General features: G+C 34.4%; 1 protein-coding gene across 7 annotated transcripts in view; it reads left to right on the forward strand.

Annotated features, from left to right (window-relative positions):
* The window catches only part of RB1 (RB transcriptional corepressor 1), a 148,731-nt gene that overhangs the window by 64,791 nt on the left and 67,971 nt on the right, over nucleotides 1-15,969 (forward strand). For all 7 annotated transcript variants that reach the window (XR_016388694.1, XM_089899557.1, XM_089899556.1 and 4 more), the window contains 4 exons: nucleotides 863-919; nucleotides 1,003-1,034; nucleotides 1,114-1,190; nucleotides 2,234-2,430. Coding sequence is in view for 6 of the 7 variants with exons in the window: in XM_089899557.1 (XP_089755683.1) it covers nucleotides 863-919; nucleotides 1,003-1,034; nucleotides 1,114-1,190; nucleotides 2,234-2,430 (363 nt within the window). In the remaining variant the exon portion in view is untranslated. The remainder of the gene's footprint in view (nucleotides 1-862; nucleotides 920-1,002; nucleotides 1,035-1,113; nucleotides 1,191-2,233; nucleotides 2,431-15,969) is intronic.

Raw genomic sequence — 15,969 nt, forward strand, 5'->3', positions numbered from 1 at the left:
GTTTTTACTATTGCTATTATTATTTCAGAAAATCTAAAACTAATAAATGGTAAGCCAGTGGGCTCTGGATCAGAGCCCTGGGTTTATATCTGGTTCTATCATATATGAGCTGTCATCTAACTTCTCTGAGATTCAGGTTTCTATATTTGCTCTGCTTTTCTCTGTGGCATTAATGGGTAATATATAAAATATATTTGAAAACTGTAATCTACTATACACATTTATTTCGGTGTAGTGAGGTTATATTTTGATTCCATCTGTGTTTTAAACCATTATATTTAAAAGTTCTTTTTGGTTATATATGAAATTTGTACTCATAATTTGGAATGAAGGATTTTGGTGTGTGTTTGTGTGTGTGTGTGTGTTTATCTAAAATTTGACTGTTCTTTGGACTAATGAAAACTAGTTGTTTGATAACTTTTTGCTTATAAGATCAGGTAGGTCTGATTTTTGCCTTTGACCAGTTTTATGGAAAGAGACTATTATCTTAATCCTGGAGAGCTATCTTGAAAATACGTGTTCTAGGTCACAAGAAGTATTACATTAGTATGTAAAATGGTTAAAATAGTACCAGGTATGTAATATATTCTTAGCACACATATATCTGTTGAATGATGTAGACTGAAGTGGAATGATAGGAAACCAACTACTGGACCCCTCCTCTTGAAAATTTATCAGGAATGTTAAAACCATCATTTTATACTTAAATCTTGAGTTTTAGACAAGCAAGCTTTTGTGATCTCTTGGTAGCCATATTCCTAAGAAGGGTCAGGAATGTGTCTCAAGAGAAAACTTTTAAAAAATTAGTAATTGTTATGTTTTTCTAAAATAGTGGGATCTAATTTTTTTTCTTTCTTTGTAGCGATACAAACTTGGAGTCCGATTGTATTACCGAGTAATGGAATCCATGCTTAAATCAGTAAGTTTAAAAGAATATAATAGAAAAAAAATTAATGCTGACACAAAGAAGGCTTCAGTTAATTTTTTTTTGACCTGTTTTAGGAAGAAGAACGATTATCCATTCAAAATTTTAGGTAAATTTTTGTTTTAGTAAAACAATTTCTTCTTTTTTTAAAAGTAAATGTTACAAAATCATTCTTTTTTTTCCTTTAGCAAACTCCTGAATGACAACATCTTTCATATGTCTTTGTTGGCATGCGCTCTTGAGGTTGTAATGGCTACATATAGCAGTAAGTTAAATTTTAGTAAATAAACATTTTAGTTCAATTTAAAGTTAAAAAAAACTTACCTAATGTGTGGTATAGGTTTTTGTGGTGGGCGGAATGGAGAAGTTAAGGAGTTAAGGAGAAGAAATGCATATTTTAGATCAGTATATACTGAAGAATGTAATTGGTCACCGTAATGTGGTCACCATAAAGTGGTTTATTAACCTGAATTATTTCATGTCATCTTGGGAATAGTTGCACTAGACTCCTATTCTGGACTATCGTGAATCCAGGAAATGTACCTATTGAAACCCCTTCAAAGACTTATGAGACTGTAAAATGCCTGAGGAGTACTACTGAGCAGATTCCACTGATACGGAAGCTACATATATATTCTGTGGTTATGAGACGAAAGGTTGGAGCTAGAATCCACCAGATAAAGAGAACAGAGGCCACCAATAGTGTTTTTTTTTAAAATATAATTTTAAACACGTATTATTTTGCAAATAATGTTGCAAATGTCCAAAAAAAGTTTTGTTTGCAAAAAAACAACAAGAAAATTTATCTAAGGATACAAATATATAATAAAAGAGGCACTTAAATTAGTAAACAAATATGGACATCTGTGAATCCTCATTTATAACCAAGAAATGCATAATTAAAACATATTTACTAACCAATCAAATTGTCAAAATCTTAAAGAATCACTTCCTCTCTTAATCGAGGATTAATGAGACAGTTAAAATGGATATGCTAATGCATTGCTGGTTAGATGTTAAACGTGTCCCGGATACAAGTTTAGGGTGTTTAAACCTTTGAAAATTTGATATAAGCTGTGAGCCTTCTATCCAGGAAAGACATATATATGCACATACACTCAAACTTTGGAAGCCTATTTCCTAGGAGTCTGTGGACCCCAGAATAAAAAATTATGTTCTAAATAAAAATTTTTGTTTAGCCTTTCTACTGTGTTTTAATTTTTTGTTTGATAAAACCTTCAAACCAAAAAATATGTCATTCAAGGCTTAACATTTCATACCTAAGTTACGTTTTTCTTTCATTTTTAGGAAGTACATCTCAGAATCTGGATACTGGAACAGATTTGTCCTTCCCTTGGATTCTGAATGTACTTAATTTAAAAGCTTTTGATTTTTACAAAGTGATTGAAAGTTTTATCAAAGCAGAAGCCAACTTGACCAGAGAAATGATTAAACATTTAGAACGATGTGAACATCGAATCATGGAATCCCTTGCCTGGCTCTCAGTAAGTAACTAGCTAAAATAGTTAAAGATACTCATATGCATATGGGTAACAGTTATCTGTTAGTGAGAGGTATTTGTTAACATTTACCTCAAGAACAAATATGAAATTTTTTTTTTTTTTACAAATATGAAATTTAATGAATAATGTTGTTTCAGTGTATAGCCCAAGAAGCAAGTGGAATATTAGAATGGAGTTTTCTTTGAGCTCCCCAGATTGTCTGATACAGGGATTTATTTATGAATAGCTTTTCTTAAAGCTTGGCACTTCAAAACAAAGCAGAATTCTTTAAAGTATTTGGGAACTTTATTTAAAATAGAGGTGTCATGTATGAAAATTTAAATGTCTGCTCTTAAAATTTCAACAACATGATGAAAAAAATTGAGATTATGCTATTGATATGATTTAAAAATACAGATTTTTAGTTCAATTTTATCTGATTTTTTTTTGTCCCATTGTTAAAGGTAATCCAAAAATCTACACAATTATAGTTATTGTTTATAGCATTATGAAGGCACAAAGCATATTCTCTAGGTAGTCTATTTATAGCATATAACCTATTGATAAGGCTTTATTTTAGTAAAGGTGACATTTCCTATGTAGTAATAGTAAAATATTTATATGGAGTTCTTCTGTTACGCTCTTTAAATCTTCATAGTTGGGTAATACTTTGTTAAGCATCAGGTTTGTAGATTAATATAGAGTTGGTTTCTTCTGAAATTGTTGCATATGCTAAGCATATATCTTTTCATTTTTATCAGTATATAGAAATGGCAATAGAAAAATTAAGACTTTAGTTATATTAGAATCCTAATCTGTACATGTAAACCAAGTTTTACTTTTTTGATATTTTAAAAATGTAATGGCTAAGAGTAACTTGTTTCTTAGTGCTTTTCTTGTATTGCTGTATAGACAGAGTGGATAGAAAAGGAGAGAAGTATGGGAAGTTGATAGAAAGACACTATTGCTAAGATTGAATTGGGTAACTCCTTTATACAGGAGCTTCCACTGTAGAAGAAAAGGAGTGGTTAGGAGAAAACTCTCAGAATCCGGGGGTTAAATGAAAGTAGCAAAAATAAATAAATAGATCAATAAATGAAACAAGCAGATAGAGTACTTTTCAGAGGCTGTTGTGCCCTCTCTTCCTAGAAATTGAAATCAAGACATCACTGTATCATCTGAAAGTGACTATTCTCATTCTTTTAGAGAACTACTTTTATTTCCATCAGCACACATCTGCTGTATGCCTTGCATTGAGATAGACATTGTGAGGATATAGAAAAGACATGAGCTCTGAAAGTTGTGGAGGAAATAGTAGAAATGTATGGTTTAACAACTGCTTGTGCTCAAGCCTGTTTAGTTCAGTTACTGGTGTTCTAGGATTCAAAACAATATTCCTTTATTTCTGAGAATTTTTGGAGAAAAAGTGACATGCACAAAGTCTGGAAAAGGGTATAATTTTTTAATAATATGATGATGTGGAAGTCATAATAAGCCTCTGAATTTAAATTCTAAGTGTGGTATTTCTAGGGGATGAAATTATAGATGATTTTTAATGTTTGGATTTTTAAAAAATCAACACATACTACTGTTTTAATTGTAAAGAATGGAGTGGTAGTGGGTAACTGTGAAGATAAGTCATCCTACACAAACACAATATGTGAATTTTTCCTGTGAGAATAATTGACATTTTAGAGAAGAGACATACTACAGATCTATTTGAGCTTTCACAGGCTTTAGGATTTTTTTCTTTATTGAAGTATAACATATATACAGAAAAGTATATATCACAAGTTGTAGTTCAAAGGATTTTTTACAAATTAAATATACCCACATTACCAACATATACAATAGATCAAGAATCAGAGCAATGGAACACACCCATGATAATCAAAATCCAGATCAAGAATCAGAGCAAACTTTCATGGTTTTTTGATTCCGTATTATAATGAGTCTCTCATTAAACTGTAGTGATTTATAAGGACATATTCAGTGTTGTTTACCTAGGGAAACATCAAGTGATATTATTACTTACTTTTACCTGTTGATAATTTAATGAAAGAAAGAACATCATTGTATTTTTAATGGTTGCATAGGGAAAGGGTTCAGTATCTTTACTTCACACTCTTGAGAAATAATAAATCAAGAACAGAATAACTATAAGAAGGAATAAGCACACTTCTGTTTCTTTTGATCCCAGAGAGATTAACAGGCAATATATGAATGTAAAATGCTAAACAATCTATTGAAAAACCTAGTGAAATCTTGTTCTCTGGAAATTTGGAAGATTAGAGGTGGTTTAAAATGAACCATACCTAGGGCTTCCCTGGTGGTGCAGTGGTTGGGGGTCCGCCTGCCGATGCAGGGGACGCGGGTTCGTGCCCCGGTCCGGGAAGATCCCGCATGCCACGGAGCGGCTGGGCCCGTGAGCCATGGCCGCTGAGCCTGCACGTCCAGAGCCTGTGCTCCACAACGGGAGAGGCCGCAGCAGTGAGAGGCCCTCGTACCACCAAAAAAAACAAAAAAACAAAAACAAACAAAAAATGAACCATACCTAAGCGTTAGATTGAATGACTTCCGGATGTTTAGACTTCTTAAATCTGCTAAGCAGTTTATAATGCCAGCAGATGAGGTGAGATTTGGATACTTTACTTTCAGTATATTCAAACTGTATCCGATGTTTTTGGTAAAATCTTTGTAAACTGAAGTAGACCAGGTACTTTATTCTCTAAATGGTCTTTTTTGTGGGCAACTGTGGACTTTCCCTGTTGATCTCCCCACATCTCTTGCTGCCTTAATACTGTTTCTCTCACAGCCACCTGAGAAATTTTTTCATAAATGCAGAACAAATCTCATTATGCTAATTCCTCAAATAAAAACCTTTTGTAGGGGACCTGTGCCTCTGGTAATATTAAAGATAGAATCCTGAGGAGCTTCAACATTTAAGGGATAGACAGAAAAGAGAAGCCTATAAAAGAGATTGAGGCATCTGATGTTCCTCCTCAGAGACTGGAGGAGTATCAGAAGTGGTGTCTTACTCGCTCTCTCAAAGAGAGGGTACTGAAAGGTCTGAGTGAGTGCTTGCTGTTTCAGATACTGTAGGAGCAGTCAGTAAGAACTGAAGAGTGTTCATTAGTTTCAGCAATAAGGAAGCCACTGGTGAAGGTAGCGAGGACTGTTCCAAGAAGTGGTGGGGGCAGGAGTAGATTGCAGTGGAATTTGGATGAGATGTGAGAGAGAGATAAAGTGGAGACAGTCATTATAGATAGCTTTCATCAGTCTTGTCTGAGAAGGGACGTAAACGTATAGCTGGAGGTATGTGAGGTGGAGGGAAGATTAGTTTTTAAGATGGGAAAGGAAGGATTAAATGTTGACAGAAAAGAGCCATTAGAAATGTTATGTATTGCTGGATGACACATTAGTGGCTTAAAACAATCATTTTATTTTGCTCATGATTCTGTGGGTCAGGGATTTGGGAAGAGCTTGACTGGGCACTTCATCCCTGACCATGTAGTATCAGCTGGTTTCTGAGGCGGGATCCACTTCCAAGATGCTTCTTAACTCGCAAGTCTGGAACCTTGCTGCTTCTTGGTATGTGCTCACCTCTCCCTTCCTTTCTTTCTTTTTCCCTCCTCATCTCATCCTTCTGGGCTTCTCATGTGAGAAACTATGCATCTTATAGCATTTTGGTTTTAGAGTACTTGTGCTTCTTACACAGCAGCTCTTTATCACTGGTTTTAGGCAATTTGATTATGGTGTGCCTTGGTTTAATTTTCTTCATGTTTCTCTTGTTTGAAGTTCTGCTTCGAAAGGTGAGCTTATAGGTTTCATCAAATCTGGACATTTGGGGCCATTATTTTCTTAAAATGTTTTTGTTGACCACTCCCACCCCTTCCCTCAGGGATTCCAGTCATACATGTATTAGGTCACTTGAAGTTGTCCCACAGCTCACATCATGATGCTCTGTTCTTCTGTTTTTTTTTTGGTTCCAGATGTTTTTGTCTCTGTTTCATTTGAAATACTTTCTCTAGCTATGTCTTCAAGTTCATTAATTTTTTCTGCTAAAATGTCTAATTTGCTATTCCATCTACTATAGTTTTAATCTTAGGTATTCTATTTTTCATCTCTAGAAGTTTGACTTGGATCCTTTTCTAAATCTTCCATATCTCTCTTTAACATATTTGTGCTTTCCTTTACTTTCTTAAACATATGGAATATAGTTATAATAATTGTTTTAAAGTTCCCATTTACTAATTCTAACATCTATGTCTTTTTAGGACTGTTTCTGTTAACTGATAGTTCTCCTTTTAAGGGTCATGTTTTTCTGGGTTTTTTTTTTTGTTTGTTTGTTTGTTTTTGCCTGCTTGATGACTTCTTATTGGATGCCAGACATTGTGAATTTTACCTTACTGGGTCCTGGATATTTTTATATTCCTTTCACTATTCTCGAGCTGTGTTTTGGGACTCAGTTTAGTTACTTGGAAACAGTTTGATCTTTTAAAGACTTTTGTTGTTGTTTATAGACAAAGCCAGTCTTTAACAAAGGCAGTCTTTAACAACTATGGCTAATTTTTCCCCACTGTTGAGGCAGTCCCCTTCTGAGTACTCTACCTGATGTCCCATATATTACAAGGTTTTTCCACCCTGGCTGGTGGAAATCAAAACTCTTCTTGGCCCTATGTCAGCTCCTGGAATGGTTCTTTTTCTGGCTTTGCGTAGTTTTCCTGCACTGATCAGTACTAGGGTGAAAACTTGAGAGTAACCCTCTGCAGGCTCCTGGAGCTCTGTCTTTGCAGCTCTCTCCTTTCTGTGTAACTCTCTGCTCTGCTATTCTGTCCTCCTAATTTTAACTGCCTTAGCTTTCTTGAATTCTCAACTCTGTTTTCTCCAACCGGGCAGACCACTGGGATCTATTTCAGTTTCTCCTCCCTGTGTTGTAGCCTGGGACCTGTCTCCAGGCAAAGGTGGGGCTTACCATTTGCTTTCTTTCTCTCAGAGATTACTGTCCTATACTGTTTGTTGTTCATTGTCTGAAAGCTATTATTTCATTTATGTTGTTCCATTTTGTAGTTGAGACAAATCTGGTCTCTGTTCCTTCATCACAGCCGAAAGAGTTATGTATAGTATTTAGTGATTGATAAAGTATTTTTAAATATGTATACTTAAAGAATATTTAGGGTATCATTTCTATTTTCCTGTATTAACTGCATCATATCTTCTGAATAATATTGTTTCGGAGTGGTACTTACTATATGGAGAGCATAGAAGTACTAGTAATTAACTGTTGTATTTAATTTTAATAAGTCACAAGAAAACTGAGCCTCCTTTAAATGTTGTCAAATATAGCTGACTCATTAAGTTGGATTTTGTCGTACTGTTTTTCTTGTAGTCACTAAACATTAGCAGCTTTCTTCATTCAGTTGCACAAATGTTTGGCCAGAGCACTTTTACAAAAGAGAAGATTAAAACTGTTTCCATTTTATTATTTTTCCAAAATTTAAATGAAGACCAGTTTTACATGTCAGTACAGTTGTAATGAATAGCTTGTATTATTAGAGTCCTGATTTGATGACAAACTTGTAAACAAATTTTTAAGCTTCTTTGGTATTCTTTGAAATGTCAGACTTGACAGGAAATGAACACAAAAGGGAGAAAAGCCTGTGGCTCTGAAAAAGCCAGAAAGGATATCTGTTGTATATTTGGATGGTAGATCATTAACCTCTGGTGCACTTTGCACAATGGTTTTAGTATTTACCATTAGACATTATTTTTTTCAAAAGTTATATTTTACTGAGAACTATGTCTCAGGAAGATGAATGAAATGTAAGATAATGATTAAGCCATATTTAACACTTTTAAAAAATATGGGTAAGGATGGTGAAGTAATATGATACCATATACTATATTTATATAGCAACCATGCTACTATAATGAAAAATGTTTTATGTTGGGTTTTTAAAAGCTCCTCATGAGTTATTTTTTTAAAAAACCATATATTTTATCTCTTTGCCAGCAAGAGAAAACATTTATTTTTAAAAAGTTTGATTCTTTCTGAAAATATCACTAAGGCTTTAACCTTTCACTCTGACCCAACATGTTCCTAATTTCTTGCCCTTAATTCCCGTAACTAACTAGTAGCTTCTCAAGTGATTTAGGAGATTTGACTTTACCTTTCAAAACTGAAGTGATTTTATTTTGTTCTAAATACAACTTTGCTTCCCAATATCTATATTTTTATATTACTTTTCAAGTCATCCAGGCTTGAATACTGAGCATTTTTTCCTTCTTTTTCTCTATAGTTAGATATAGTCTTGTAATTAAAAAAACAGAAACCAAAACCCAAAAAACTTTACCATGTCCTTTATATTTATTTCATTATTATGTTAAAGATCTGTTTTCGTTTACATTTCCCTAGATCAGATCATCACGTCCTTACATTTAACATATTATTATAGACTCCTGCTTGGTCTCCCAGCTTAGGCACTACCCTCTATTTTATACTTTGGTGCTAAGTTAATATTCCTAAATGTTTATTCATGCCATACTCCTGTTCAGGAACCTACAGTAGCTCTGCATTCCCATGTAGAAAAATGTAGCCTCTTTACTCTGGTTGTGATAATCTGGCCCTGCCTTACCTTGCTAGCCTTCCACTATTCCTCAGACACTTACTGTGTGCAGAGAGTTCTTTCATCTCTTGAGCAAACCACATTTATCTAGTGAGAGCGAGTATGGCCTAGTGTGGGACGTGGAATCAGAAGACCTGGCATTAGGGCCTAGCTCTTTCATGTACAAGTTAATGTCTTTGTCTTAGTTTCTTGCTTTGTAAATTGAGACAGACCAAAAGATTTGAATATTTCTAGCTCAAATATTTTATAAGTCTACAAAACTGTTTAAGTGTTGAGAATTATTTGCCACTACTGAAGGTGGATCCATATTCTTTTAGATTGCTTCACAGTTTATAACATTTTGAAGAAACATTTTTCAAAAAACGGTAACACAGAGGTCTCATTTCTGTATTCTCCTTTAGCTCAGTTTTTCTCAATTCTCTTTGGGCCGTACCTGATATTTGTACATCAGATATTTTAAAGGAATTATACTTTCTCCTGTGAGGTATCTAAGGACATGGAAAATAGCCCCTATCCTTTAAGAGGCTTGGAACTTAGTAGAAAAGTAACTCACTGTAATATACTGTGAAATAAGATAAACCATGAGGGTCAAAGGAGGAAGTGATCAATCATATGTGGATGGGAAAAGACTTAACAACAGGTGTGGAAATGTGGACACAAGTAGGAAAGCCTAGCATGAGGTACATTGGGGGAAAATTATGGCCCAGCATTGGCAATGGTAGATGAGTACTGATTTAAGACTAGTAGTTTAGTCTTAAAAGTTAGAGTTTTTAGCCTTGTGAAAAGTGGAGAGCTAACTCTCTTGATAAATGAGATATTATACAAAAATGAATGTACCAGATAATTTTATGTGCTAGTTGAAAGTAAAATGTATGTGTGTTGTGTGTGTGTGTGTGTGTGTGTGTAGACACACACAACTTTTTTGAGGGAAATAATCTTGAAATAGAATACATGCTTTCATCTTTGAAAGAGCGTGTTTAAAGTAATTTTACTTTTTCTTTTTGAGCCAGGGACATCATTATAAGCATTAATATATTATTCATGGGCTAGACTGCTCATTTGCCTGTAGAAAATATTGTGCTCTTTACCTAGTGTTTTAGTTTTTTCTGCCTTTCCCCTCCCTTTCCTTGTGAATTATTCTGTATTTCTCACTATTTCAAGTTCTACCAGACCATGATGCCTGCTGCCTCTAACTTGCTCTCCTAAGCTAATTAAATCAATATGCACTATTGTCAATGCCCTTTGTCCTTTTGGATTTTTGGCACAATGATATTGATAAAGTCATTTTCTTACTTCCAGGCTGAGGGTTATTTTCTTAGTAGTAGTTTTCAGACTTCAATATCCATGGAGATCTTATTAAAATACACTTTCTTATCAAGTGGTTCTATGGCGGGGCTTGCAATTCAGCATTTCTCACAGGCCCCCAGATGGTTCTGATGTTGCTAGCCCATGGGCCACTCTTTAGAAGAGCCAGATTCTAGATGACCTTACATTACTGGGCTTTAAAATGAAATACTCTGTTGGTTCTTTACACTAAATCTGCAAGGTAGGTGTAGCCATGAATCTAAGTTCCTGTATGAGGAAAGAGAAACACAGAATATTTGTGTCCCACCTGACAGCTAATTAGCAATGGATGGAAGGCAGCTAATACTCCTTGACCGGTTGCAATGTGCTGTGCACCAAAAGTATTTGTCTAATTTAATTCTCACAATAATCTGTGATGTCACTAATACTGTTTTCATTTTACAAAAGTGAAAACAGGCTCAGGAAGGTTAAGCAATTTGTCTAAGGTCACACACTTGGCATTTGGTTTGATTCCAAATTCCACATTGGTCTAGTAAAGTGCCCCTCTCATTGTACCACATTTTTTCTGTTTATTCATTCACACTTTTTATTACCACTATAACATGTAGTCAAGCATATGAGACAGTATAAAATTTTATTCTAAGTGAAAATATATATAATACATTTTTTATCTTGAGTAACAAGGTGAGTGTTTTACCCTAGAGCTAGTCAGTAATAGGAAGGGGGGAAGGTACTACCCTTTGTTGACCAGCTCCTTTGTGTAGTGCACACTCACTGTTGATCTACTGGATTCCTCAGGAAGAAAAGATTAGAAGACCTTACAAAAAGAGCAAACTATATTTTAAAAGGAGTTACTGCTGTGTCTATATGTTTCATTTAGGTAACTCTTAGAATGAGATTTTAATATAATAATATAAGTATTTTTAGAATCCATGATAGTTTAGGGTCGATAAAATTAGGTATTTGGATCAACCCTCAAGGAGATTGAAGGGAAGGGTGAGAATGAGGTAAAATGGAAAACCAGGTCTCTTTTCATAGACTGAAATGTGAAAACTGAGTTTTTTCTGAGTTTTTAATGAAAGATTCCAGGTATGCCTAAAGTCTTCTATAAGAATGAAAAAATGTAAAGCCCAAGAAGGGAAAATAAAGGAAGGCAATATCTTAGAAATAAAATTTTTAATAGTGACCTTGTGTTCTCCAGTGGTCTAGAGAGAAATTTAAAAATATAGATATGCAGAAAAAGTACAAAAATAAGGATAGTAACTTACTTAGTTCATACGAATAATTATCTACTAAAATGTGAATAGATGGTTGCTTTATAAAGCGCTAAGACTCTAAGCTCAATTTAATAAAATAACTCTCTTTCTTCTTCATAATTAAGCCGTTGAAGAATCAATGAGGCATTAAATGGTTTTTTATGTTGTTCTTCATATGTTAAAAAACAACAAACAGAAAACCCAAAGAAACTGAGATAGATAACTGTTATAAATTATTGCATGTCTTCTCCTGTATTGAATGTTTACGTGAGCCTGAGTTCTTGATCCAGATCTGTTTATGGTTTTAAGCATAAAATTTTCTTCATATCTAAACCTTTGCTCAAGTGCCATCTTGTCTTGAACCCTGTGCTTGACCCCTCAGTCTATTCTTTTCTCTATGTACTTGTCTTCTTCTTTCTTTAGAACACTCTGACACACATGAGAAATTGCTAGAGTTCACTGTGGAGGACACAGTGAAGTATTCAAGACTTGTCTGTTCATGTCTCCCTTCCCCCTCCCCCATTGTCCATACTATACATTCTCCTTGTTCATGAATTGGCACAAGGGACTAAAGAAATTCAGGGATATTAAAAAAAAAATCTCAAACTCAGAAATGTCCCTTAAGTAGCTCATAGAAACTTGCTTTAGAAAGCAGTGCTTGTAAAAAGTTCATCACTAGCTTACATCTTTGGAATCTTTCCTGATCATCATACAGAGCTACATCAAAATGACCCTCACTTATGCATATTACATTTCAGTGTAGAAGTCATAATAGGTAACATTTTTGCATGTATGCTGATACAGGCACTATTAAAAGTGCTGAAATGTGTTAACTCATTTATTTTGCACAACTCTGTGAAGGAGATCACCACTTCATAGATGAAAAAACTGAGGTACAGAGAAATTGAGACTGTTTCCCTTACCCACAAAACTAAGTTGATAGCAGAGCTAGAATTTTAACTCAGACTATCTGGTTCCAGAGACTGTGCTCGTAACCTCTATGCTGTCTCACGGCGTGTATTAGTTTACTGCTGGGTATATGCACTATCGTGATTAGTTCCTTTATTCATGTTTTATCTGTGTTTGTGTCACTGTGCGGTAGCAGAAGGAGCCTGGGCTTTGGCGTCACCATATCTCATTTAATCTTCACAGAAGGTAAACATTGCTGTTCCTGTTTTATAGGTAGGAAAAGCTGAGGTTCATTCTAAGATGCCAGGTAACTTGCTTTGGTGTGATTCTGAGCAAGCTATACCTCTGTATCTCAGATTTTCTCATCTGTAAAATGGGCATGATAATACTTATCAGAGTTGTTGTGAGGAATAAATGGACGTTTATGAGAATGGTACATTTTAGAAACATCACAATTAATTGTTAGTTTCCTTCAGTTCATTGTCTTTACTCTACAGTGATGTCCTAAGAACAGAGAACTGAGAACACGGTTAAACGGTATTGGATCTGTTTATCCCAGCTTACTACAAGTATGTAGAACTCTTCTCTTCTCCCGAGGCACCTCCCCCTCCCTCACTGCCTTCTCAAAATGGAATAAGTTCAGGGAGAAAGAGGTGTAACTGAATTCCAGCATTGTTATATGTGGGCAGTGTTCTCTGTTATACTGCAGTTGGAATTTGTTATGGTGCTTTTAGTTATGAATCATGTCAGTAATTACCCTGAGGGCAGTGTTCATTATTCAAGTACAGACAAGAAGGGAGATTGTAGCAGTTGTAGAAGAATAGCTTGGAAATATCCTCTGTACTTAACCTGTGGAAATGGAAGCACTTGTACTCTTGGTCAGAGAGTATCTTCCACAAGGTCATGATGTTAGAAAATTACCTGAATATAGTCTGAGAATTTTCAGTCTCTAAACTTGTATCATATCATATCCTGACTGTAATAGTGAGGAAGGACTCTGGAATCTAGATGTGCAAGAAACAAAAAGTAGAAGAATCTTATGAGATCTCAATTCTATATAATGTATTTTCTGAATTCCTCCAGCCAAATCAGAGGCTGTTATTAATGGTGACTTTAGTAAAATTTTAGAACCACTGTAGGGCAATTGTTCTTAAACCATCTAAGTTCAGTTACCTTTAATTATAAAATAGATCCAACTTTTTGGCATTTATCTTTTCCAGATATTTAGGTCATGTTTTTAAAATTAAACTGTCATAACCTAGTCTGTTTTAAAATGCATGTGAGTGACCTTTGCATTTGTGGTTTTATTAATTTACATATTGGTTCTTAGTATTTTCTGTTATTGTCAGAAATACCCAAATATCAAAAGTATTTTTGGTGTCTTCCTGTACTTGCTAGATTTAGAACATGATTAAAAAAAACTTACAGTAGGAAACAGCTGTATTTGTGTCTCACTCTTTCAAAAAAACTTTTTATTATTCTTGCTCAGTTTCATTGTTTCTTGCCTCCATTAAATTATAACAGATAATTTCTCTTAGATTTTGATTATACTCTTTAAGAATTCTCAAAGGCTAACATTTGTCTTTTAGATTTTGATTATACTCTAAGAATTCTCAGAGACTAACGTTAAGTCTGTCTTGCTATCTTTTGTTTCATTTCCTTTTTAGAATTTAATACCTGGTCATTTTTATCTTCATTAATAAAGTAATAAAAAGTATTATTTTTATTACTATCTGGTCATTATACTTACCCTTTCCATGTTTTAAGATAATTTAATAGTCTAAAAGTTTTATTTACAGATTAAGTAATGCTAGTTTTTATAACTTAAGTTTTACCATTTTGATTTTTTTCTCTTAAACATTAAAATGAGAGAGGTAAAGTAAAATGACTTATCTTTTACTAATACATGAGTAATAAACAAAAATGAACATAGGATTCCCTAATCCAGTACTGAACTCCTGAAAATATAAACTTATTCTTGAAAATATAAGCTTTTGCATTATCTTTGTAATAGGCATACTGGACACTTTTAATACTGTGTACTTTTAGACCAGAACCTAACTCACGTATTCGAACAGGGTTGTCTGAACATAAACCTTTTCACAGTTCAGTTTCAAATGAAGAATGAATAGCCTGAGTAGATGGAGATGGGTAAAAATTACCATAATAATGCAAAAATGATATCCCTGACCTTTGTAATTATTTCTCTAGGAACAACTCTGTAATCTCTTGTAGACAAACTATTTATACATGGCCTTTTTTATTCTTTAGCACATGTCCATACTTTTTCCTTCTCTTAAGTAGCTAAAATTATATTATGTGTGTTTCAGTCTAAAGAAGTCTCATGAGACCACAACACAAAGTATAGCAATTTTTCCACAACAATTTTGAAACCAGTTATTTTGGCCATCAGCAAAAATTACATATGTGACATATAAACCAAAAGGTGTAATTTTTTTAGCTCTATGTTTTAAGTACTATTCATTTTTATTTAAATAAATGGCTGCTTCTGTTTTCATCAAATACTATACATAAAATCCTTTTTCCTGAAAAGCCTAAATTTTAGTCCAGTGTAAATATTTTAAACTCATGTAATTAAATACATTTCTTTACTTTAAAATAAAGAATTATAATAAAATGATTCATAGATTTTTATGCCCTATTAAAATATGAGCTAACAATTAGTAATTGATTAAACAGTTGGAAAATTATCATTTTTTAAAGAAAATTAAATTGAAGATTATATCGTTCATAATATAAGGATTTGTTTTGTTTTGATGAAAAAGCCCTTTGCATGTTATTTGTTAGCAACAATGAAAGGGTTTAAGTAGTATAACTTTTTCTTATGTAACTAAGACTGTGTAATTGCTTTTAAAAACAAGACTATCTCTGGTTTAAAATAGCAAAATGACCACACATTTTTACCTCCTTTCTCCCCCAAAACCCTACACAAGTGACAGAAAAGGGAAAAAAACCACATGGCAGTGAATTTCAGCAGTACCAAGACTATGAAGTGGGAAGTTTAGGGGTTAATTCAATTTTGAGGATAAAAAGTAAAAGAGGTGTCTGTTTGATGGATACAACAAAGTAGAGAAAACTACTGAATACAGTAGGCGAAGACTCCCACAGTGGAAGTGGGATTCTTAGCCTCTAAGTTCAAAGTAATAATAGAAGGTACAGAGAGTGTGGCAGTAATCAGGAGAGTTTTTCTAAAGTGCTGTCTGCCACCGGCTCTCAAACTTTTGCATGTATCAAAAGGCTGGAGGGCTTGTTAAAAGACAGATTAAAGGGCTTCCCTGGTGGCGCAGTGGTTGCGAGTCCGCCTGCCGAGGCAGGGGACGTGGGTTCGTGCCCTGGTCCGGGAAGATCCCACATGCCGTGGAGCGGCTGGGCCCGTGAGCCATGGCCGCTGAGCCTGCGCGTCTGGAGCCTGTGCTCCGCAACGG

Source organism: Delphinapterus leucas, chromosome 18, assembly GCF_059928025.1.
Source record: "Delphinapterus leucas isolate spDelLeu-1000000601 "Yukka" chromosome 18, BTC_Dleu_Yukka2, whole genome shotgun sequence".
NCBI lineage: Eukaryota > Metazoa > Chordata > Mammalia > Artiodactyla > Monodontidae > Delphinapterus > Delphinapterus leucas.